The 24959-nt window shown below is 39.3% G+C and overlaps 1 protein-coding gene across 1 annotated transcript in view; it reads right to left on the reverse strand.

Moving 5' to 3' along the window:
• Positions 1-302: 302 nt before the first annotated feature.
• The window catches only part of MRPS27 (mitochondrial ribosomal protein S27), a 46792-nt gene continuing 22135 nt past the window's right edge, over positions 303-24959 (reverse strand). Inside the window, exons 5-11 of the mRNA XM_084278990.1 lie at positions 15468-15582; positions 14894-14972; positions 13517-13632; positions 10287-10389; positions 7966-8108; positions 4831-4986; positions 303-727 (exon numbers count right to left, since the gene is read on the reverse strand). Coding sequence (XP_084135116.1) covers positions 488-727; positions 4831-4986; positions 7966-8108; positions 10287-10389; positions 13517-13632; positions 14894-14972; positions 15468-15582 — 952 coding nt within the window. The 3' untranslated portion in view covers positions 303-487. The remainder of the gene's footprint in view (positions 728-4830; positions 4987-7965; positions 8109-10286; positions 10390-13516; positions 13633-14893; positions 14973-15467; positions 15583-24959) is intronic.

Genomic DNA, 24959 nt, shown 5'->3' on the forward strand with positions numbered 1-24959 from the left:
AACACTTCCAACTCCTTGCATGGTAGCCTAAATTTTCTAATGGGTTGGGGAAAAGAAAAAGATATCAATATACGTTAATCCTCTTAGTGTCTGAAGTTCAGTGTAGCCAAGGCATTATTTCCTGTGAGAACCCCCCACTGAAACAACTTGCATTTGAAATTCTTCCCTCTCTTGTTCCCTCCACCCTCTACACTTTTCATCACAGGCAAGCTATTTCTTATGCCTTTGTTTCTTTGTGCTGTCACCAGTCCACCCCCTGCCTGAATGATGGTAGGAGGAAAATACATATCATGCACAGGATGAAGATTTCTAAACTCCATGTGCTTTACTTCAGGAAACAGGAAAAATGGGAACAGTTTAATTTGCATACAGCGGTCACATACAGTCACACTTGCAGCAGGATTGAAATGAAATATTGAGAATGATGAGCACTTCAGTGCACTGACAGATGAATGCCTACAACTATGATAGTCTTTGAGCTCCAGTACTAAGCAGATGCTTGAGCTAGCTTCCTAGCTTCCATTTCTTGCTTAGCCTTTTCTCTCAACTCTCTTTCTCTCTCAATGAGCGATGCTTGTTCTTGCTCCCACTCCTTTAGCTTCTGTTCATGTTTCGCAATGTCTTCCACTTCACATGCTGGCAGCTTTTCCTTGACAAGTTGGGTGGTCAGGGTCAACAGGCTTTCAGGCTCAACCTTGCCCAGCGAATGCAGCTTAGAGCGCAGCTCCTGTCATAAAAAGGCATTTGGTGAGGAGAGAGGAGAGCACCAGTCAGTCACAAAATAATACGCCACAAAATACTTCCCATAACAATCAATACATCGCTGTTTGAATCTAACTACTATCTGGGCTGTACTGACCAGGTAACTGTTTAATCCCAGCAAGTATTTTGACTGTGGCAGCTGGTGCCATTTGTTGAAATGCTACCCTCGAGAATTATTTTTTGAGCGATAAACTAAAACAATGAAGTTCCATTTTCCCTAACCATTGAAATTATTTTCCTAGATGCAGTTATCTGATACTAACAAAGATCATCTGACCAGTCAACTACGACAAATATAAACTGAACACCATTTTTTTTGTGTCTTACCTCAAGACAGGTTGAATTATTTGCTCCACACTGCCTGCATTACCATCCCTCTCAAAAGATGCACAGCACTTTAACTGCTCTCTTGCTACCTGCATACTACGTGACTCCCATGATTTTACTTCCCAACAGCTACTGTGATGTGAGGCTTGACACACACAGACTGCACAACAGTGCCAAAGGCAAGAGATACTTTTTCAGGCATATTCTATACTGAAACTAAGAGCAGAGAATGCTTCAGTAAGAAACTCTGCAGTATTTCTTTCTTGAATTTCACTTGTCTAGATTTCATGCAGCATAAAAATGTTAACTCATTTAACATGATGAATCACCCAGTGATACTATTTCTAGCTTTCTGGAACCTTTAGCCCGATGGCTCACTAACATCTGATTAATTGCCTTAAAAGTGCAGATACATAACCAAGCATGAGTTTCCTGGGGAGAAAGAGGACATGGCACTTGGCAGATTTTTTACTCCTTGCTCACTCATTATATAGCGCCACATTTTCCCGACTGTTCTTTTAAATAAAATGTTTTTACTGAGCCCAGCACTTGCAGAAATGCTTAAAGTAAGTGCATGTCCTAAAGAAAGGCACATCCATGTTTTTTTGGGCCCTCTGAATAAAGCCTATTGTTCTGCATTGCAGGATAATGGGAAGATGTGGAGATCATTCACCTCCAAACAAAACAGTGGTTCTGGGGCCACGCAGATATCCAGACTTCCTGCTGTCAGTGGAAACTTACGTGCTGTGCTGCTGGCCCACAGAGTTCTTCTTGCCCCAGCCCACACCAACAATACTGTGCAAAGGCACTGCCCCTCAACTCCTGCCTTGAGGCTTTGCCTTCTTCTTATGTGGGAAACTATGATGTCCCCTCCACTTCCCTCTACCTTAACCAACACAACTTGCAGGCAGTGTTGTGTTTTGCCAGGCCCTCGAAGTTTTGAACTGGACAGACAGCAGTTTACAGACTCTTTAAAATCCTAGGTATGCAGGTCTGAGGGGCTTGGGTATTAGGCTGCCTGTTTTTTTGGTTTTGTGATAAAGAATAGGAATGAAACCAAGGGCTTTGAGGCTAATGGACTAAGATGAAACTCAGTAGTATTTAGGTGTATTCTATTTTGTTTGAGATGCGAGTATAAAATGCATCTGTCAGAAACATGAGGAGACTGCACAGCTTGGGTCTGTGGAAGGAACCTGGCAACTACACTCATGTTTGCAGATTATATATTCATTTTAAACACAAGTGGCTTAGATCCTTCAGACTCTTCCTACTAACCACTCCCAAGGATGTGCTGAATTTATGCACTGAATATAAGCGGTATAACACTGAATTCGAGAAAGGCAACAAAGCAGAAACTAGCAGGACTTCTCTCTTACACCACTACTGATACCACTGAACTCCTGGAATCTTCCTTGCTCTGCTGTGATAAATTAGTGAAACTAATTTAGGAAAGCAGCAGGCTCTGTGTCCTGCAGGTACCAAAAGGAAACATTCATAAGCTGCTGCATGCAGACAGTTAGGAAATGATCACTGCTTTCAGAGAGGGTGTTCCCAGCATTTATGTGATGAAGTGAAATGCTTGCCCACTGATCAGTGACACAGATGGAAGGAACTGCCTGAGGAACACTGTACTGACTAGGGAGCCTCAGCATACACATCTGAAAACAAGTAATTACAATATAAGTGACAGTGTGAGAGGGAGAGTCTAAATTACAGTTCTAAAGGCTTTGTCTGGAAAAAGCCAAATGCCCTCAAGTCCTGTTTGTTTTAGTGGAAGTGAAGGACATGTTGCCTCTCACACATGGTATCTGTTAAGCTGTCATGACTTTTCCAGGTACTTCCAGAAATGGCTTTTCTGAAGGTGGACATGAAACACTGAGTCCAAGTGTGCATATAAAAGCCATGCAGAACAAGCTGCAGTTCTAAGCAGGAACCGTGATGTCTGGAGCAAACCCATGCTTCTCCTTGCACACCCTTTTACACTTGTAAAAGATAATGAGGCAAACAGCAGATAGAAGCAGTTGGGTTTGAGCTCTTGGAGAGCGATTGGCACATGCTGGTTAATGCAGGACTGAACAAAGTGCAACCAAAGTGGGGTATTTTTACAGCAGCAGAAGTGCAAACCCTATATTTGGGTTACTTCCCATGAGAGGCAGATGACCTATGTTGGGACAGCAGCTGTGAAGACCAACATCATCAGATTGCTTCAGAGTTGCCACTTTCCCTCAGACTTGTATGGATTTTAGTGAACTCTGCCTGGTTAACCACAGCTATAAGTATCCAGGGGTACAACTGGGAGGTCAGACTGGTGCTGGCCTAATGGGTTTGAGAGGGGAAATGGCATTTTGACTAAGAACTCCTTTTCTCATCCAGACAAACAGAAATTGTGGTTTATTTACGTATAAAGTACTGTTGCCTAGATTTCACCTGAGGGCTATGTCTTTCTTTTATTGAGGTTTTTTTTTTTTTCCTAGTGAGAACTTAGAGCTAAGCATTAGGACTATAGTTTGTTGTTTAAAGTCAGGGCACTCACTGCCTCGCCAGGGAATACCTGAACTGTGACTAATTACAGAAGTTGGGAAAGGTTGAAGTGAGAAGAAAACTCCCCTCTTGGCACTAGTCTGTCCCCAACTTGACATTTAGGCCTTGTTTCGAGCCCTCTGCATCATTTCTTCAAGGATCCACAATGGACAGACAGTGGGAGACTCATAAAAATGTCTCACTCCCTCATTCAAAAGGCACTTGTGTTTACCTAATTCACTGTAATTCATCCAGGCATTAATTATCACATGCTGAGCACCCATTGATTTCTAAACACTTTAATTAAAAAAGTTCTAAATGCCTGCAAAGCAAGTTTAATATCTAAAGATTAGTGGCAAGTAATTTATGTAAATAAAAATTAAAGATAGAAAAAGTGTATGTATGTGAGATGAAACCATAGTTTGTTAACTTTTGAAATTTCTTTAAAAGAAGAATGGTCTGTATCCAGAACAACTGTCCAAGGTCTTCACAGCAACAATGGAAACAAACAGGCTATGGAATGAGTACTGCTGCTGGAACTGAAAACCAGATTAGTTTCAACCTGTGTGGTTTTGGTTTTGGATTTTTTTTTACAACAGCACAGATCAGAGGTGATAAAACAGAATAAGCTCATTATATAGCTATGAGATGATCAAATAAAATGCAATCATTATATAGCTCTGCCCTAATGAACTCTTGCTGTTTCATACTATCATCAGTGTGACAACTTAAAAGATAAAAGGGTGACAATATATCCTGAATGTCTCAGAATGAAAGTATAGGGTGTAACATTTCTGCTTATTTGTAACATACACAAATGGACAATAAATTCAGGATGCCTATTAGAATTTAATTTAACGAGCAAGAGCCCACACAAGGTCAGATAATGGATCTCTAATGACATACCACTTTTGTGAACAGGGCTGGATTTATCATTTTGATGTATGAAAAGTCAAGATAAAATCCCAGCAGACAAACAAAAGACAAGTGGCCTTGAGCATTTATGTCTTTGTATGCTCTGCTTCCTGTTTGAAGAAATGAAAATGTAAGGTGACATCAGTTTCAAAAATGCCAGGTAGGGCTTCTGAGGCACCAAAGGGGTGTCAGTCTTTTGCTGTAATAAGGCAGCATTTTTTAATATATGTATATACACCCATACTCACACACATATATTATAAATATTTACCACACCTTGAATATTGAGATAAATGAAACTCTTACCTTGAATCGGCTGTAGTACTGGGGTGCTTTAGATTGCTCTGTTTCTTCCGATTCTGTACCCTGTGATTTCTGCTCTGTTTCCTTGACTGCTTCAGTCGATTCTGGACTGGGTTTTGCTTCAAGGACAGACTGCAAAACGTTCTCCAGAGCATCAATCTGAATAATCACGTTTATCATTGTTAGCATAAAGAGTTTGGGAATACAATCGAAGTAACACTACTGTCACACTTCACAAAGAACTTCCTGAGGTATTTTGAGATTACTTTTGTGTATGATAAAAAGAAAACCAAACTCTAAAAGGAGCTTATTCCTGGAAGAATTATGTACTGTACTTGGGACCTTTAATGTTGGACATTAAATCACTTCAACAGAACAACTCCAACACTCCCTGTGAATGGTAAAGCTCCCTGTGACTCAGATGTTGACTGGTGTTTGCAGATCTGTCTGAAATTAGGCTAATGTCTCCTTTTGGTCTAATAACCAGCCATAAATACTAATACTAAACGGTAGTCACAGTGATAACAGCACTATCATGATGCACTATCACAGACACATCTAAATAAAATATTAACTATGGAATGATGACATCTAATAGATCATCTCAATACTTCTTCAGTGAAAAGCTGCAGGGAAATCACCTGTTCAGTACAAAGAATATTCATTCCTATAATTAATGCAATAATTTAACAGGAAAAATGGAAAGGTAAGCATATAATTTATTGGTATGGATATATTTTTAATCTGGGACACCTCTGGGCTCTTCATGCTTTTGTCTTTCAAGGTAGTAAGAGAACCAACCACCGTCTCCTAATGTAATTGCAATTGTATGAAGAGAATGCATTAGATTCAGTAAAGGTCCTGGTAAATTATTCCTGTATGTTTTATTGATAGAGAAGATGGAACTGCTGTATGGACACTGCTGCTGTTTTGGGAATAATGGGATATTGGACGCAGGCTGCTGCATGTTAAAGTTCAGGTTTTATAAATGCAAAGGAGCTGTTATTGTTCTGTGAATCCTAATTCTGACAAATCAAAAAAAAACCCCTTGTCTTGATTGTTCACAGTTAAACAATATAGCACAATACTAAAACAGTATTTCTAGTATGTTCTTGAGATGGTAATGCCAAAGAGAAAAGAGACACTCTTCTAGTCAGAAATGAATGGAAGCTTAAAACCTGAAAAAAGTGACTGAAAATGATTAGGTTAATCACATGAAAATACTTACACCAAAACAGCACAGTTAAAAAAGCTGGCTTTGAAAACTTCCCTTTTAGATACTGAAATTTATTCAGCCAGAAAATAATAGTACATTTTGGAAGTTCACAAAAACAGGGCTGTGTCTTTCCCATGTAACTGTGATTGAATTGAATTGAATTTGTAGAATTAGAAATCATGATTGTCCTTGCACACTAGCACAAACACTGACTGTACTCCTCAGTGCCAAGATACAGATTTACAGGACTTGTGTACCCATCAGCCTAGTCCTGCCCAAGAAAGGCCCAGGATGGATGCTACAGGAAAAAAAAGGCTTCTGGCACTTGAGGATGTTTCCATCATATCTGCTGCTGAATTCAGTGGTGGTTGACTGACCCCAATATTGACATGGTCAGTGTTCTTAGTCCTTCACCTTCAGGAATACTGCACATTAGTTGGAAACAGTAACATGGATTTTAATAGTAAAATCTTAATGAACACCTCAGTAGAAAAGACCAGATGATGCAAATCAATACATTGTAATTACTTTATACCAGATAAGGATATGGACCAACACATTTTCCTTTCTTCCTTTCCACATCAGGGTCACAAAAAATTATCCAGGACTGCTCTTGATTGTCAGCTTGGTGAAACTTATGTGACTGGCTCTATTGTTCATATACTGCCCCCTAAAATCCAAATTCTCTGCAGGGAAGTTTCTGTATGGCTTTCATGGTCATTGTCTTTGGGGTCTGCTACTAGGTTTGCATAAAGACACTTGAAGAATTAGTGAGTAATCAGTAATAACCTTATTTAATAAGTTCTTAGTTGTTGACTGAACAAAATAAAGCGTCTCTGCAAAGAAAGCATAGCTAGGTATTACTAGTGTTTAGCACTTTTACAGTGTAAGTACAGAACATGGGCCTGTTGTACCACACACATGCAGCCTTCTTCCAACACAAGTATATTCATCTCTGAGCAAGCTGGGTTCCCTAATTTGTCTAGGGTTTGTAAGCAGAAAAAAAGTCACAAGTGAATTAAGCCAAATTCTTCAAGCTCGGAGTAAGGAAGAAATCCCCAAAATCACGCAATAGTGGAAGTTGCAAATGTGACCCTTCCTTCTTGCACTGCCCAATATTACACAGTGCTGCTTCCAGACAAGGAGTAATAAATGGGAGAACCCACTGAACAGTACCGGGGCCTTTGTTTGCCACAGGAAATGCAAAGACTGAAGCCTACTAGGGATACTAGCAAAACGGAGACTCCTATCGCCAGAGACACCTTCAGGAGAGAGTACTAAGAAGAGGAGGTTAGACCTCAGTGCTGTTTGTATGCCCCAGCCCATTTGGTGGTGATATACATTTTATTCCTCCTAAGCTATCTGACAGGCCTGATGCTCCACAGCACTCCTAAACCCCGACTCACTTAGTGCTGAGCTCAGAAATGGGCTGAAACTACTCATCCTCTGCAAATGAGGGCACTACAACCCTTGTAGGAAACACTCTGCACTGGTTTTGTACCATTATCATTCAGGACACAATACATGGAATTAGCCAGAATAGGAAGAAGATGTGATATTTCATGGTTACTGCTACAAAGCGTGCCTCTGAGTGAGTTCACAAGCTTGGGAAAGAAAGGTGTCTTCCTTTCCTGGCCCCCCACGCTTCTTATGTTCTAGGTGTCTCTGCAGGGAGGGAAAAGCTTAGGAAACATACTTAAATGGCTTGTGGCACTAACACTCATTCCAAAGGAAAAACGAGTAAACATCATCACTGGCTCACCATCAACTGAACCAATCCTTCTGTTCATTACTTCTTCTCAAGACCTCTCAAGTATTGCTAGGCCTTTTCTCATCAGTAAAGCACAGAATTCACAGGTTTTACTGGCGTTTGGCTTATATGAGAAGCCCTCTGTTCTGCACATTATAGTCTTGATACTTACAGCTTCTTCACAGATTTTGCTGTCCCCTGACAATGAAGCAACATTCTCCATCACTTGCAAGGCTCTATTCAAGTATCCAGGCATCCACATCAGCGGCATTAGATTGTATACAGCTCTCAGCCCTTGATTCAACTCCACTCTCCCTGTGATTAAAAAAAACCAAACTTCAGCATTTGAACTTCAACACTTGAGTCTTAACAGAATCCATGTGGGCTGGCTCTGTTTTTAAGCAGCAGTTTCTGTAGTAAGAACAGCACACTTCTACAAAGCTGCTCTGACAAAACTGTCATTATCTTTTTTATTAAGATGCCTTCTTTTTTCCCAACATCACAGCTATGATGTCTTGGATCTTGGCTCCTCCCCATTCCTCCTCCTGTCTCACCAAAAATTTTGTCCAGATGGAAAAGACAAAATGTGGTCACATTTTGTGGTTGTCTGGCAATTTTAACAGCAGCTCTGAGAAGGACATCTGAAGATCTCAGACAACTGCCTCCTCAGACTTACAGCACATGTGCACTAAATCTGAGGCTCTGTACTCACCTCTGTGGCCTTTAGGGTCTACTCACAGATGTGTCATGGCCAAACCATACAGTATTTACAGCACATGCTCTGGCTAACTCTACAGCTTACTATCCCTATTTCTGCTGGACCTTCCCAAGAAGAAATACAAGAGACCTGCCAACATGAAATTTTGATTCTTGGTGTAGGACATTTTGTCCAACTGACTTTAGCAGGGCCTGTGATGCGCAGCACCACTGACAATGTGGCTTTTCTTCTGACTGTAATTATGAGAGAACACAGAAGTCCTATATAATAGTGGAAATGTACATATTACAATCTTGCAGTTGGTGAGCACTAATTTACAATGACTGCCACTCTAAGGGTTTGGTTTTGTCATTGTCAGTGTAACAAATCATACCATTTCAGTGTAACCAATCCTACCATTTTGGTATAGCTTATGAGAGTTGCATCCAAGCTCCCAATCTAGATTGCGCTCTGGCTACAAGGACAGAAAACTACAAAACACACCTTACTCTTCTTTAAGTGGAAGAGAACAGTTTAGGAAAAGCAAGGTACTAAGTCGTGCACTGACAAAGCTCATGGACTACAGCTAAATTAAAATAGCTAAGGTGCTTGAGGCCACTCTGCCCACAGACATCTTTCACTCTCTCAGAGGTCGGTTCCATTAGTGTTGGCAAGACTGTGGAATACATGACATAACAGTAAATAGCTTTTGATCTACTGAACATCAGTGTCATGGAACAAGTACTACTGCTCACAGACAACAGTGAAGTGCATTTTTGAAATACAGCCACTACTCAACCAATCTATATGACATAAAAACCACCCCAAACTGAATGTCATCTGGATAGCAAAATCCTATTTCTTTCAGTATCTCAAGAAGGTAAGAAATGTCTACGGGAAATCTTGCTTTCATACTATTTCCATAATTTTGTGAATCCCCTTTTTAACTGAAAATGAGGTTTTCTGTCCTACAGTCATGATAAATCCAAACTCTGCCACTACATATTGTGTTTTGAGGCTGCATTTTAAGAACACGTCCACTTTCTATTACCCTCAATTAATTCTAGAATAAAATACAGTGCAGTAATGGAACAACTATAATCATAAATCTAAATTAATTAATTACACTCAAGTAAATAATAATTTTGTAGAGGACAAAACCTACCTGCACCATCTTCCTCTAAAGACTGGAGGAAATTCAAGAACTACCCTATTCCCCTTCCTCACATTTCTGGATATACTCTGCTATAACTACTATTTAATAATATAGCATACTGTTAGCAGTGAATGCTCCTTAACAGATACAAGATAGACACTGCTATCTGCTGTTCACAACAGATATATTACATTTATAGTCAGTAGTAACTGTTCTAAACATGGTGTTTTTCAGGCTTTGCTCTCTGTGAACTTCTTGAGGTTTAAGAATTATTTTAAGAAGCTCACCATAACAAATTTGTGTTAAAGAAATCTGTACTTTCAATGTTTGTTTTTTAAATTGTTGGTCCACAAAAATCCTAGCCCTTCTGAACTTTAAGAATATCTTCTTTCTTTCAGCTGCCAATCCAAACCTGCAAGGAGCCCTAAAGGAGGTTCTAAAGCTGTCTGATTGAGGGTATACCATTCAAACCAGTTTTGTGCTCCAGGCTTACAGATTCAGTCTTAACTCCAAAACTGTTCTTTCCATTATTTTTGGCTTTTTTTTTTTTTCTTAGTCTTCTCCTTGACTACATTTTAATTCAGCAAAGATGCCAGTTTCATTCAGCCACAGAAAACACTATGAGTGAGATAAAACTTACCAAGGAATGCATAGCCATACAGCTGGGAGCTAAAGCCCACAGTGTTGGTTTGCTTTAGACCCGTAAGCACTAGTGATGCTCCAAGATTTCTCTCCTCTTCCCACTGCAAATAATGTAAACTAAAGTAAGTGTCCCTTGACAAACACAAAGATAAAACGTCAGCAGTCAAAGATAGCACACGTGGCTTTCATCAGATGTCTTAGCAATAAAATAAAGACTCATTTAACATGTCTAGTGTTCACAGAGTTACAGCATGTATATCTTGAAGAGTACCACACAATATACTGGGGAACACCTCTTTTTCCAGAACACAGTAAAATGTGAGTGGTTGAGATTTTGCATTGAAGCCAATCAGTGTATTACCTTCAGGACATGGTTACACTGATTTACACTGGTATATGTGTCTCTGTCCTGTACATCCTACCACTTGCTTCAGGCTAACACTGCTGAAGAAAAATATTACATGGCTTCTCTCCTAGAGCAGTCTTTTCTTTCAAGTATGTGGTGAGATACATGCTCCTCTATTCCTCACTAGGATAGCTAAATGCTTGGAGAAGAATATGCCACTAATGGCTGCTCTGAGTCCAAAATCTGTACAGTGACTAGAACATACATAAGTCACCAAGACCGCTGTATGCCCCAGGATTAAAAGTACAGCTGTCTCTCAAACTAGAAAAGTACCAGCTCTCTAAGCTAGACCACGAGTTATGGCTAAAGGGCACCCAATCATTAAAACCACAGAAGTAGTGTGAATTTATTTTGCTATGGGATAGTACATTTTTCAAGACCAGAGAATCACAAGCATCAAGGATAAATGTCTCTCTACTGCAAGTGAAAGGAGCTGAACATCTCCCAGTGCTAAGAAAATAAAGAAGAGGAAGCTATAAAAGGCAATAGGTTTGAGGAAGCTTGACTCTAACACATGGGTTTTGTGGTAGGGTACTCAGTGTATTTTTATTACCTTATGACCTGAGACAAATAGTGCTGGTGAAGCTTTCTGAAAAATTTCATGAGGTACAGTGAATCTTAGAAAGCACAAAGGTTTGTCCTCCTGGTTTACTGCATTATTCAGAGATGTCTTTTCAAGATAGGGCAATTTTTTGTGTCTCTGCTCAGGTGCTACAAGAATAAGCATGTTATAATCTGACATAAAATACCATCACTTGACAGCCAGGCAAGATACACGGAGACAGGGCTGTTTTGTGCTGAATTCAGCACTCCAGCTGGATGTTATAAAATGTTTTAGCAGTCTAGGCTTTTTTGGGAGCTAGCCCATTTGGCTCCAAGAGCTGGAGAACTGCAAGATCTTGATGTTAACACCTCTGCAGTGGAAGGTAGCGATCATACTGATTGTCTGCAGCAGTCAAGGCAGTAACTTTTTGGAGGGAGCCAAGAAGAATCAGGCTTTCAGTGGTGTTTACAACAGCAGAAGAATGGAAGCTATCACCACTGCTATACACACTAAGGACTAACATAGTTAAATTGCCCAAGATTCAGCTCTCAAAGTTAAAAAACGTTTCATTGGGCTGCTGAACACAAAGCTATGTGTCCTGTTTTCACAAAATGCTGCACATATTGTTAGGATATTGTCTTTGCAGTGAGGATATACACACACATATAAACATAATAGTAGCATGAGATTTTGGTCACCTTGCTTTTCACATACAAGTGGTCAAGCATACTTCACTTCTGGAGAATGAAGGGGAATACAGAACAGAGCAAATGCACATCTGCTTTCTTTATTGAAAACTGAAGTTGCAACACAATTGAGAAAAACATTCAGGTACCTGTAATATGCATTTTAGAAGATGCTTCATAGAGACAAATGGAGGCTTTAAGCATTTTCCTTACAGATGACAACATGCTATTGCATCTTTCAAACTGTATGAAAAGTAGCTGCCTAAGGTGATGGACATGGCATAGCCCTTTGCTGATAGCTAACTGAGCTCCTGTAAAAGTAGAATAATGCCACTGGTAACTATAAAGAGTTTCCCAGTTTACAGGAAGAAATATGTTTGGATTAGTGCTCAGATACTGTTTCATTTAGGGTTAAACACCATTACCTTGTTCTGCTAACAGCGATACCTTTGAAGAGAAACCAAATGACTAGGGAAAGGTAAGGGTGGCAGGGGGAGTTTGTGATCACCTACCCAGTTCAAGGACTATGAAATTAACCCCCACACACCTTCAAGGAGCATGCATGCAAATTTAAATTGCTTGGCCTATAGTAGATGATGCAGTAGTTGCTAATCAATGAGTGTAAATTTAGGCAGGTTTTTCTATTCCTGCAACAAGCTAAGTATGTTGTACATTCTGTGTGTAGCGTGCTAGCTTTGTGGAATTACCACCTCACACCTGTCTCTGCACAGACATCAAGTAAATCCAATTCCTCTGCTCTGTGTGTATACTGGTGTACTGCACACCAGGTAAAGGACCCCTCTTTTGGGACAAGACAACTTCCAAGAGCCTGAATTGTCACATTTCACTGGAATTAAGCAAGCAAGATGTCAATAAGAAATCCCTAACCCTTGGAGACAAGAAAGATGTAACAAACTTAGTTTTAAAAAACACACACAAAGCCAAATGAGATAGGAAGTGTCCTAGTGAAAATGCTTTATAATTCTGCAACATTACCAAGTTCTAATGGTGAGCAATACTCACCTTAACAGGGTCTTATACAATAGGTGACATGGTTGATTTTTTTCTGTTAACTGATAGAACCATCTTCGAACTGAATTCTAATGTCATCATAGAATCATACAAAAGTCTGAGTTTGAAGGGACCCCATGGATCATAGAGTTCCAACCGCCCTGTCACAGGGCCACCAACCTGGATCTACACAAGGTTGCCCAGGGCCCCATCCAACCTGGCCTTGAACACCTCCAGGGATGGGGCATCCACCACCTCTCTGGGCAGCCTGTTCTACCACGTTACCACTCTAAATATCATTTCATAACCTTCCAATGGACATACATTATATCTGAAAATCCCCAAACACCTTCATTTTCAGAGAAAGGAGCAATAGGGATGAAAAGTTATTTGATAGCTTTCAGTATTTTGCAGTTTCTTCACCTTTCTTGTAAAAGTAACAAAAAAAACCAAAAAAAGAGCATTTTTCACCAGGTAATTTAGGGGAAATAAAATATATTCAAGATTGAATGCCCAATTAACTGCACCATGGCACACAGAAATGGAGGCTTTCTGTATCATTTTGTGTGTGCTCAGCTTACCGCACGTTCAGAATTGGTTGCCAGGTACTGGTATAAAACATAGAGAGAAAGAAGCTGTGTTGAGACCTCATCAAAACCTTCCTGCAGCATGATTTCTGTTACTACCGATACAGCATCTATGGAGGAAAACAATACATAATCAGCAAGTGCAAATTTACAGAGCTCCCTTTCACACCCACTTATATTCACTGATACTTTATCATTGTAGTAAGTTTTCAAGTTAAAGAGAAAGTCAAAGATTTCTTAGGACTAGCAGTTTAGAACAAGTCTTAGTTGCTTGGGTCATTCAAACACATTGTGGGAAGGAAGAATGGGTTGAACAGCACAAGACCACAGCAAGGGAGCTTTCCAAATTCATCTTAGCTCTACACTCTTCAATTGGTTCTTACTTTGCTCAGTCCTTCAATCATGAACTATTTTGGTTTTAAATCTCTAAAGATTACTTCTTTCTTCTTCTGTTTAGATTGTAAACAAGAAGACTGGCTTAAATTCACTGCCATTAAGGTGACAACAGTGTACAATGGAGCAGAAATGTTGTCACAGATCACCCACAGCACTCCCTGTACTCAGAAAACAGTGCTCTGGGGAAGCTCCACAGGGAGTTCCAGTGACACTCCCTGTCAGGAAGGGCAGTTTTGTTAAATGAAAGGCCTTAAGACTGTCACTGGAAATAAATGTGGATGGGAGACCGGGTAATTCACAAATGGGGGGCAGTGTCTCAGAATAAAGTACTTTGCTATTTAACAAAATCTTCATGAAAAAAGCTACAGCTTAAGTCCTGCAATTCTATAATCCCTTTCAGTTATTTGTTATACAAGAGACTTCTGCAAAGAAAAGCTCACTGAAAGTCTACAGTACCAGAAAATGTGCAGTGAAATGAAATATTTGTCATCAAACACGAGGATCATTCATCCCAACACTTAAACCAGTCAATAGTGAAAGGCAGGCATTTAAGAATGACAATTTAGAGTATCTGTCTCACTCCAGAGACAGACAACAAACATTTTACATATGTAGCTTTTTAAATAGCTAAATGTAGGTATGATGAATGCTACCAACAAGCATTTCAATTCTTCTAACACTGTAATTGTCACTAATAACTCCTCTAATGTTATTACCATATAAGCCAGACTTGTAAAAAACTGGAGAAGTTGGTTTACATTTGGGACAGGATTAATCACGTGTTTCAAAATTACATAATGAATAAAATCCCAAATAGATGAGATATAAACATGCAAAAATGTAGCTTAAAGGAAGAAGGCATGTTTTTAACATGACTTCAGAGAAAATATGGCTAAAAGGTTTTATTTCAAAGAAAGACTCTGCTGATATAACAGCATACAGCTAAGGATACAAAACTGTTATGTATTTTCTTACCTTCATATTTCTTCTGCTTTATAAAAAAATCCAACAAAATATTCATTGTAAAATGATCTGGGAAAATTCCATACTGAACCTGAAGAAGGAAAAATGTCAGTGTGAAAATATGTTGTTCAAATCTTCACTAGCATAATGCTGCAGGTATCAGAAAGATCTGAACCATGTCATTGCACACTGCTGCAACGTGACAGCTAGGTAAGCAACACAAGATTAGCACAGTTCCTCTGATGTAGGCTTCCTAACTTTTGATGTACTGGATTTGTTTTGGTATGTTATCTGAGTTTCTGGGACCAGGAGGGGCCCTAGATATAAGGATTTTATGCCACTCTTGCATCTAGCATATTTTGGACACCCACACCATTTAAAAAGAAAAAAAGCTTTCTGTGAAAGCAGGGGAAAGAAAAGCTGTAAAGAGCTTTAGCTAAAATTCAACTGCAACATTATTTTGGTTTTGACAGAAAAAATCTGAGTTTAAAACCTGGACCTGGCTGCAATAGGAATTCCAAGTAAGCCACACTTGTCTCAAAAAGCTGATCAAATATTTTCATGGCTTTTCCTTGTAAAAACTTACCTTGTTTTTTAATGTGTATAAGGCTTTGTCTTGTGCACCATATTTTAAGCACTGTCTGATCCAGCTATGGATGGTCCAGTCTCTCAAGTACCAGCAATTTGGACTATGCCGAAACCTAAAGGATGATAAATGGTCCAGGTGACAATATGACTCTTTATTATCACATAAGTAAATCCTGTAGCTAACAAACTGTGAGTTTCAGAACGCCCACCTTCCATGATCTCAAATACAGATCTGTATGTATTTAACTTTGCAGTCAATCATTGCTCTCCAAAGAGTTCCAGCTAGCCCTTTCGCATAAGGGAAACATAACTTTCAATCACTTTAATACTGTGCACAAAGGGAGAATCTGACCTTTTTACAAATGCATAATATTTTAAACTTCTCACTTTCCAGAAAGCCTACTGCTTTTCCCCTGAAAGATGAATACCATAAATTTAAGAAGGCCAGCCCAACGTAGTTTACTATAATCACTGCAGTACTTATTAAATGTGTCTTTCTGATTGTGTATCATTTTACTGGTCTTGACAAAAAGCAATACTGTTCTGTCACTGGTGACATAAACAAGTATCAGTATTACATCAAAATACAGCTGGGTCTGAACCTTCAGAGCTTGTGTAATCTAGTGTCTCCCAACCCCTCAGGCCACCCCTGGGCTGCTCCAATGCTTCATTTGCATTTAGAAATGCTTCATCAGTGAGGCCTGCCTCATCAAGGGGAAACTGCCTTTCACCACCCCCGTGTACTGTCTGCCTTGTTCCCCATGGATGTTTTTTAACCTGTTCTGAGACACCTCATGCCATGGATTTCAGAGTCTTCCCAGGCAACCTACTGCAATCCTCAACGAATTTATAAAATTAAATACTTTTAAGTTCAGTCTCATCATTTCTTTCATCCTTATTCAGACACTTATGTCTGTATACAGGGAAGAGGAAACCTATGGAGCTTTACCACTGGCAAAGACTCAAAAACCAATTAGGATTCCAGTGGTAGGAGCGGAGCTGCTGCCTTGGTCCTGGGCTGAATTTCACACCCCAGTGTGAAGAGATGCATGCAACCTTTTCTGAATTCAAATTGTATGCATGAAAAATGGGCTCAGTCCTCAGCACAGAAGTGACTGCCACTTCCTGTAGAAAACGCTGATGACTGAGCTGGGCTCATGTGCAGATGCTAGCAGCCACAAGCCAAGCTGAAGCACCATTTAGAGGCAGGGTTGGCTCTTCCATCTGAGTGAGCATGCTTTCCAGAACATTTATCAGATTAACGTGGCCACCAACTCTTTCCCCCTCAGTGAATCTCTGCGTATTGCATCCCATGGCTGAGGGCTACACAGATGACCAAGCCTGGAAAAGTACTGCAGCCTAGAAAGCCTTCAGAATGCAGAAGACATCCATGCCAAAAGTAGAGCTAATCAACTACACAAAGTCTAAATACTGGCTTTGTAAGTGGCACATGAAATCTCCCCATCAAATTAGAATTTAACAGAAAAAGAAAAACATGCTTTGAATATTAAATGACAAACATCTATTTTGCTGCTGTAATTGCTTTCCATTTTCTTGTCTCTGGAGTTCAAATATTGGGAACAGCAAGAACGTATATTTGCTTTCATTAAAGCCCTGTTTCAATAATGCTTACAGGAAGCATCAATTACAGGCATTTGGATTTAATCATATTTTGATGAAATTATTGTCTAATTGCTACAGACTGTTTCACCAGCCATTTAAGAGAGGTCAGAGTGCAACACCAGCACCCAGCACTAAAGCTGCCAGCATCTTTTAAAGTTGCTTTATTATCTGGTTAATATCGTTTCTCAAGTGGAAAATAACAGACTTGTCCTATAGTAACATGACACTGATGCTCTCAAAGACGTAGACCTTTCTTTTGATGCCATCTTTGGCATCCTTCCTACTAATCAGTTACACAGGAGGGAAACAAACATTCAACAACAACAACAAAAAAAAAACCCACCCAAAGGTTTCAATGGGTCTGAATATTCACCTTTTTGCAGAGCTGTATTTAATCTCTTGATTACACCATTGTGAGAGAGAGCACTGCAATACTTCCTGCACCTTGGGAATACTACAGCTTACTGTAATGGTGAAATGGTTCTAGGTTTCAAAGTCAAATTGCACTCGGATAGTAATAGGCCTAACAGGGATGAGACTCAGTCTAGAAACTGGATGAAATTGATCCTCAATCAACAGAAGTTTCTGCAATCAGTATGCACAAAATTCTGAGGCATGTTATAAAAAAACTTTTAAAAAATTGGCACGAGCTTTGTTGGGCTGAGACTGACTTGAGTGTGTGTGCATATGGACAACCACAGAATCTATCGCAGATAGTTACTCCATGTTACTATTCAGAGCATTATACTCACACCAGGTCTCCGCTTCGCTACTTACTATGCAAACAAAAAGCAGCTTCCCAGCCAAAGACCTTTCTAGTTAATTCTAATAATTAATTACAAAACAGTTGCCTGGAAATGAAGGGACTGGTGCCAAAATTTTCCTGTCTCCATGTCAACAAGAATGCAATACATATGCATGTACACAATCCCTCAACGCTACACATTTCCATTAATCCATGATATGGTGGAAGGAGAATTGGAAGTGAAAGGGAAACAGGTATGTGGTAATCTTTAATTGTTTCTGATCCATGTAATGCTGGGATGAGCTCTCTCTCTATTCTACTGGCTAAGAAGAGAAGACAACAGAGTTTCTGTTTTTACAGTTCACCTAGACAAACTAAACAAGTGTTGTGGAAGACAATTTTATTTTAAAAGGAATCAGGGAAAAGAGATTTCTGGTCATTCTGACAAGCATTCATATCTTCCTCCTCTTTCTCCATGAAACAGGATATAATTAAGCAAGCCAACATGTTCAGGGACAGATGAAAAGACAGAAGGATGCTAAAACTACAGAAAGCAGAGGATTCAGAGTGTATTAAATAAAAAAAAAGCCTCTAGCAATTGTTGTGTGTTTAATTGAAAGACTAGGAGGTTATCTTGCAGATGTCTGCTGCTGAAACTCATTTTTCTGAGAACTAATAAAAAATCTGAGAAACACAAGATTCTTCTAACGCATTCAGAACAGACAAGGAGAGGCATCCATAACCATATTAGGGGAGCTCCCTGCTGGTACCCTTTAATGTTAATGGCTAAAGAATCAATACGGTCATCCTTCCAGTCATTGCACTGAGAACATATGTCCCCACAGGGAAAAAGAAAAGGAACATCTGTAAGCCAAGGAGTTCCTGAAATATCAAGGTCATCAGGAACCTAACAACACACAGTACCATGCTATTAGAATTCCCTTTATTTTGAAAAGTTGTTCAAATGATGCAGTCCAGAAACTTGATGTTCATTAACCCATTGCTTTGTTCTTTCAAAATGATTGTTAACTTGCAGGAGATATGGTCAGTGCATAGCCTCAGTACAAGGCAACCAGAACATTTTTAGCCAAACAAATGCATACTTTCTCTTGCTCACAAAGTGGCCATCATATTAAATACATTTTTAGTTTACTAATTTCCTGCACAAGGCCCTGTTGCTAACTATTTACAACAGTGCTGAAGTACTCGAGTTAAAGAAACTGAACAATGGAAAAGCTGATCAGATACTGAGAGTACTTTATGGAGTGCTGTACTCATACAGCAAGCATTACTTCCACTGCTGCCTTCCCCACACTACAGAAAGGCCGACTTGCTCCTCTTTATTTATCTATTTTAAAGTCTTTCAAATTTGCTTGCTGCCATCAAGTGGTGATGCACTCTGGTCCTGCTATCACACACCCTGTCCTCTCAAGGGAAGTAACATCACAACCCTGAGAGCAAACAGAAGCAGCAAGATGCTGGGCTGTATTCTTTTCTCTAGGTTCAGGTGCAGGGGAATTCATTGATTTGGAGACAGCAACAGAGGAAGAAGATGATGACGGAAAATTTGCTTAATTACAAAGCAGCAAGTGCTGCAGAAGTAATACACTTCCAGCAACAGCTTTCCTGTATGGAGGGAAAGCCAGCTCTGCAGATCTAATTCTTTGCTATACTGATCAAAAGCTCTTGTTTTGCACTCTGTGGCTTTCTTAAGAATCTGCAGCTAGAGACTATTCTTGTGCAATACACTATGGTTTTCTTTTTTGCCCATCTGTGAAATAGGCATAAGAGTCCCCTTCCTTTCTCCAATTTTGTCTGACCTAATGAGAAAGTATTTTAGAATGTTATACAGATCCAGTGCAGAGAACTGGTTGATCCCTTAGTCCTCCAAGTTTCTTCCAGACTTTCTAAAATTTCAACTACATTTTGCTTTACTAACTTTGCCATACATAAACCCAACTCCTTAAATAAAACCTCTTGTACAGTTTTCCTCTGTTCTCAGCCTTTAAAAATTCCTGTACCATCTTATGCCACATTGCAAGGAAGCAGAGACATTAACAACAGAAAGACACTGAGCAATCTCCATCGATTTGTTATTCCTGATATACATAATTTAGATGTGTTACTAGGCTTTCCAGAGAGTTAAAACCAGAAAGGTTTCATGTTGCTAATCTCCTTGCAGGGGATAGTCCAGGAAAGGAAGGAACCTACTTAGTGGTAACCACTGCAACATATTTCATCCACCTATATTTCAGGTCTCTCTTCTTTTAGAACTAGAAATACAGGTTTTGTATGTTCATTTGCTTGAATCTGGAGGAATGAGTGCCAGATTTCTTATCCACTTTAAATTCTAAAAAGTCCTGAAGCAAAATGCTGACTTAAAATGAATAAATATTGTAAGAAATGTCTTGGGAAGCCAGGAAGACAGTCTTTCATTGGAACAAATCCAAAGCCGCTCCACATTTTACTTAAGTCATACATGGCTGTGAAACTCCCTGACAATGCCATGGTTTTTTCTTCCCAGGCACATTTTTTAAGCTACAGTGCATAATGATCAAATGGATTCCAGGCAGGCTTAGCTTGGAAACTGGAACACTAAGGAAACACTCATCCAAAAATCTCCCTTTGTTTGTCATTTCAAGCTACAGGCCTTGGGAAAAGTCATCTGCATTTTAAATGGACCCAGAGGCATTGCTCATATGTCAGTGTCAAAGGCAACAGCCCTGAAAAAAATCTCTGTTGACTGAAATTTCCTTTTAAACTGGAACAATTTTTTTTTCATCTCTTTTTAGCATGCATCTTGACCTACACCTTTCTTTGTATGCATCCTTTAAAAAATTTAATGCATAAACATGTAAATCCTATAGCAAATACCTCCTGCATTAACTCCTTACACTCAAGCAAAACCCAGGAATGCTTTCCATTTGTGTTGAAATAGAAAAACTCAAGCAGAATACATAGTGTAAGAAATCAGTTATCAAAAGCAGTAGCAGGATAGATTTGAGCAATTATGTGAATCAACTCTAACAGAGGATAGTCTAATGCTGAAGCAGAATTGTACAAGAAGGGAAGGGGTCTGCAGACTCCTTGAAGAAAGTCCACATTGAGCCGTTCTCTGTTTTTATTTTTATTGACTTTGCCCGAACTTTGAATTTAAACTAATTTAGTTCTTGATTGTTCTGACCATAACATTAATTCTTCTAAATTCGGCTCACTCCAGGTCCACACAAACACCTATTTCTTACCCAGCAACTTCTATTAAGGAGCTGCACAAAGTTCTACCACCACTGATGAATGAGGCCTTAGCACAGGCTTAAACAAACAAGTTGTAGATACAAAGAATTAACAGTGAAGCAGAGCCAAGTACCAAGGCTGAACCCGAGACTTAAGGAATACTTTTAGTATCAGGTCTTGCTTTCCAATCCTACCACATTCAGCTTTTATTTCTGTCCACCCAGATGTTTCAGTTTTACCCATCTCTTAAGTGTTACGCTTGGTAAAAGGACTAGATCTGGGAGAGGAGGTATTTCAGGTACAAGTACATACTACGCCATGCAGGCATTTAGGAAGTCCTGGTATATCAACCTGGTAATTGCCCTCTCCTAGCAACTAAAGGGACAGAAGGGAATCAACCACAGAGTGGCTAGGATCTAGTTCTTCACTGACCTAGCTACTTTGACAACCCATAAGCAGAGTTAATTAACAAATGAAAACCTGGACTTCTAATACAAGCAGTGTTTCTGCCCATTGTTGTAAATCTCTTGTATCACACTAAATGTTCTTCTTCCTTCTGATGAATTTAAGTCACCTTTGTGAGTAAAAAATTAGGAACAGCCTTATTAAAGAAAAAATAATGTTATCAAGTAGTTGCAAAATACTACATAGATGTTAACAAATTTCAGAACAACATATGAATGGAGAAGCAGCTTACAGCTGCACAGAAGAAATGCTTTGCTTATACATAAATAGATGTAAGAATCACCACAAAAAAAAAAAACCCTGTAACAGCAAGAAGTCCAGATACTACATCTAAGTTTGAAGCAATTTATTTGAATTCCTGACTGTGAAAAGTACCTGAATTATTTATCTGTTCTTCCATCAACAGACAGTGAACATTAACAGAACTGGAGTGGAGTGGGTCATCCAAGCTTCTGCCATCAGGTTACACGAAACAGCCTTGAACCCCTCTAAAATCATTTGCAAAGTACAGGCAGAAGGAATCCCTCAGGTCAATCAACTTAAGTATCCCACAGGCTTACCTCGAATGCCTCAAACGTTTATACTCGTTTGTTCATAACAACACTGAAAAAAGCTCAAACAACACATTGCTGCACTGTACACTTTTTGTTCCTGTGAAAGCTCTTCCAGGCTGGTAAATGTGCTCCCTAAAAAAAGTCCTCTAGCTCCCTAAAAACAGATTCAAAAATACTCCTGAACTATGCACTCCCCAGCAGGACTCCAATGGGACTTTGCTTCTCAAAAGAATATGGGTCACAATTTCTTCAGTATCAGCGTAGTTGAAGGCACTCTGTATGCCTCAAGTAGACATAACTGGACATCAGTCACAGGCCTTGTCTAGCCATGAACTAAAGGTCTTAACATTTAAAAACCCAGTATCAACATGGATACTGGTTCTAAGCAGAATATTTAAACAAGAGAGATTAAAAGGAAGATTGCCAGCTAGCTCATTAAAGTTAAAACTGTCCATCTGGGGGTCTCCAGCATGACTGGCAGAGAAAAGAACATTGTGATGGTACAAATACCGCTACGGAGAGAAAGTCGTCATACCTGGTTTAGCTTCATCCAAAAAATAAACCTGGGTCGTTTTACTGACATTCAGAAGTTCTACTTCAAATGCAAACTATTAAAGAAGCAACTCCCCTTCTTGGCTTTTCTCTTTTATGGTCAAGACAGAATGAGAAGATGAACACCCTGGGAAATTCGCTTCTCTTCTTTTTGCTTAGAGATATAGCCCCAGTGAAAGAATCCAAATAAAGAGACAGTATAGTATTTCTGTTTATCTTCTCCTCCAGGAATAACAGAGCATCTTTCTTAAACCCGATAGTCACATAAACCATAAACCTGATAGTCACTTAAAGAACAACAGGTAACAGGAAAAGTCTTGTCATAAAAACAACATTAATAAAAAGCCAAACTACTGACTGTAAAGGACATAGCCCCTAGAATTCCTCTCTGTGAAAAATACTTCTGAGCTTACAGTTGAAATGACCGGTTTTGAATATAAATGACATTAATAGTCTAGTGATTGAAGAGAGAATAACACAGGCCGAGAAAAACATGGGGAATGATGGGATGAGCTGTTGCTATAGTGATTCTGATAAGACACTCTGTAGTGCTTTTCCTTGTCCCCATGCAACTACAATAAACTCTAATTTAAAACCAGCTCTTACTATTAATTATATCTTTTCCTGGTGTACTGGCAGACAAAAATACATAGAGATAAATTAAGAACTGTAAAACATACTGCATTCCTTGCTTTGAGGAGATTTTTTAAATCTCAGCAATTTTGAAGTGTGGCAGTCCAAATCTTCCTGTACTGACATTCAACAAAGGGTCAAGTTCTGTTGGAGTCTTTACTCATGTCTCTGCAAACTGATTAACACAAAGGCTACAAAAACTGTCATATAATCAAGTTCTGACTTGATTATTACCATTTTACTAGCTCAGCTATGCCCATCATTACTTCAATTAATTCTGCACCTGTCTGAAAGCTGGTACACACGTTATTGACTAGGTTAATTTTTCTAAATCACCTTTGTACCTGGCTCACTTTTCAGAGTGAGAGACATCCTCTGATAACAACTGCCAAAAAGCTAGTTTCTAGCAGAAAGCAAGTTCCCACTAGCTAGCTGCATACCGGAAGTTAGTTTAAAAGCTTCTGGGTGCCAAACAGTACTTACATCATGGGATTTCTTCAACCAGGCCTAACTGTGAGATTATGTGTTTTTAGAGAATAAACAGCTTAAAAGCTAGTGAGATGTGTCACTTTTACAAATAAATTACTTCAGATGCTTTAGAAAACTTCCATCTCTTAGCCGTACACTACTTAGCGATGCCACAATGAAGCCTGAGTTCCGGTAACCATTAACCAAGCTGAATAGAGATGTAGACCCAAACGCTTTAAAAGCCGACAAGACAGTGACTCCAACTTTTATACTAGTTCACAGGGAACTTAATCAGAGTTATGACCAACATTCATGAGTTTCTGCCTTCTACTGCGAGGCTTAAACTATGACAATACACCCCTTCGTATTAAAAAGAAACAATTTATGGATATGCATAAAACCCACTGTCTACAAAAGCCAATAATGATTTTTTATTTTAAGAACAGGGAAAAACCCAGTCTGTGAGTAGCCATTGCTATTACAGTATTTGCAAACAGAAACCGTTTAACAGTGTCTAACACATGGCCTGAACTTAAACTGAGACAAAATTAACATAATTTTGTCAGAGACCTGATTTACAGAGAGTTGGGAGTCCACAATGTAACAGTGTTGCTGTTTCCATTTATTCTACTCAAATTCTTCATGCTTCACGAAATATCTCCCAGAAATACAGGACACACTAGCATCAAACTACTGTAATGTTACACCCCCTGATACAGCCCTTTACACTTCTGAGTTTGATCACAGACTACACGCAATGTATCCCTCTGAGTATTGAGGGCTGCAGTACAGAAGTATGAGAGTCAAACAGTTTATTTTGTGAAGTTGTTCCGTTTCACAGCACATGCAACCTAAGCAAAAATAAGGGGCTGGAAGGAGAGCGCTGCAGGAATACAAATCCTGAATGGATCTTGGTTGTTGACTTACGCAAGGGAAGAGCCAAACATTATGTTTACTACCAAATACTTCACAAACTGGATTTGTACAATTCAGGTTTCATCCATTCCAATTTGCTGCCATAGCGCCACAGTTCAAGTTAAACTAATTTTGACCTATGACTTGTGCCCTTTTCAGTCTTCACTGCTTGAGTCATTTCCTCATGCATTCCTATCATTCTGCATCCCGTGAGCAAAGGGCACAGCTACATGATCAACTGTGAAGGTAAACAAATAAGGTTTATTAAGCATAAACACCTGCAATGGAAGGCACAAAACAA

Source organism: Gallinula chloropus (assembly GCF_964237585.1).
Source record: "Gallinula chloropus genome assembly, chromosome: Z".
NCBI classification, from domain to species: domain Eukaryota; kingdom Metazoa; phylum Chordata; class Aves; order Gruiformes; family Rallidae; genus Gallinula; species Gallinula chloropus.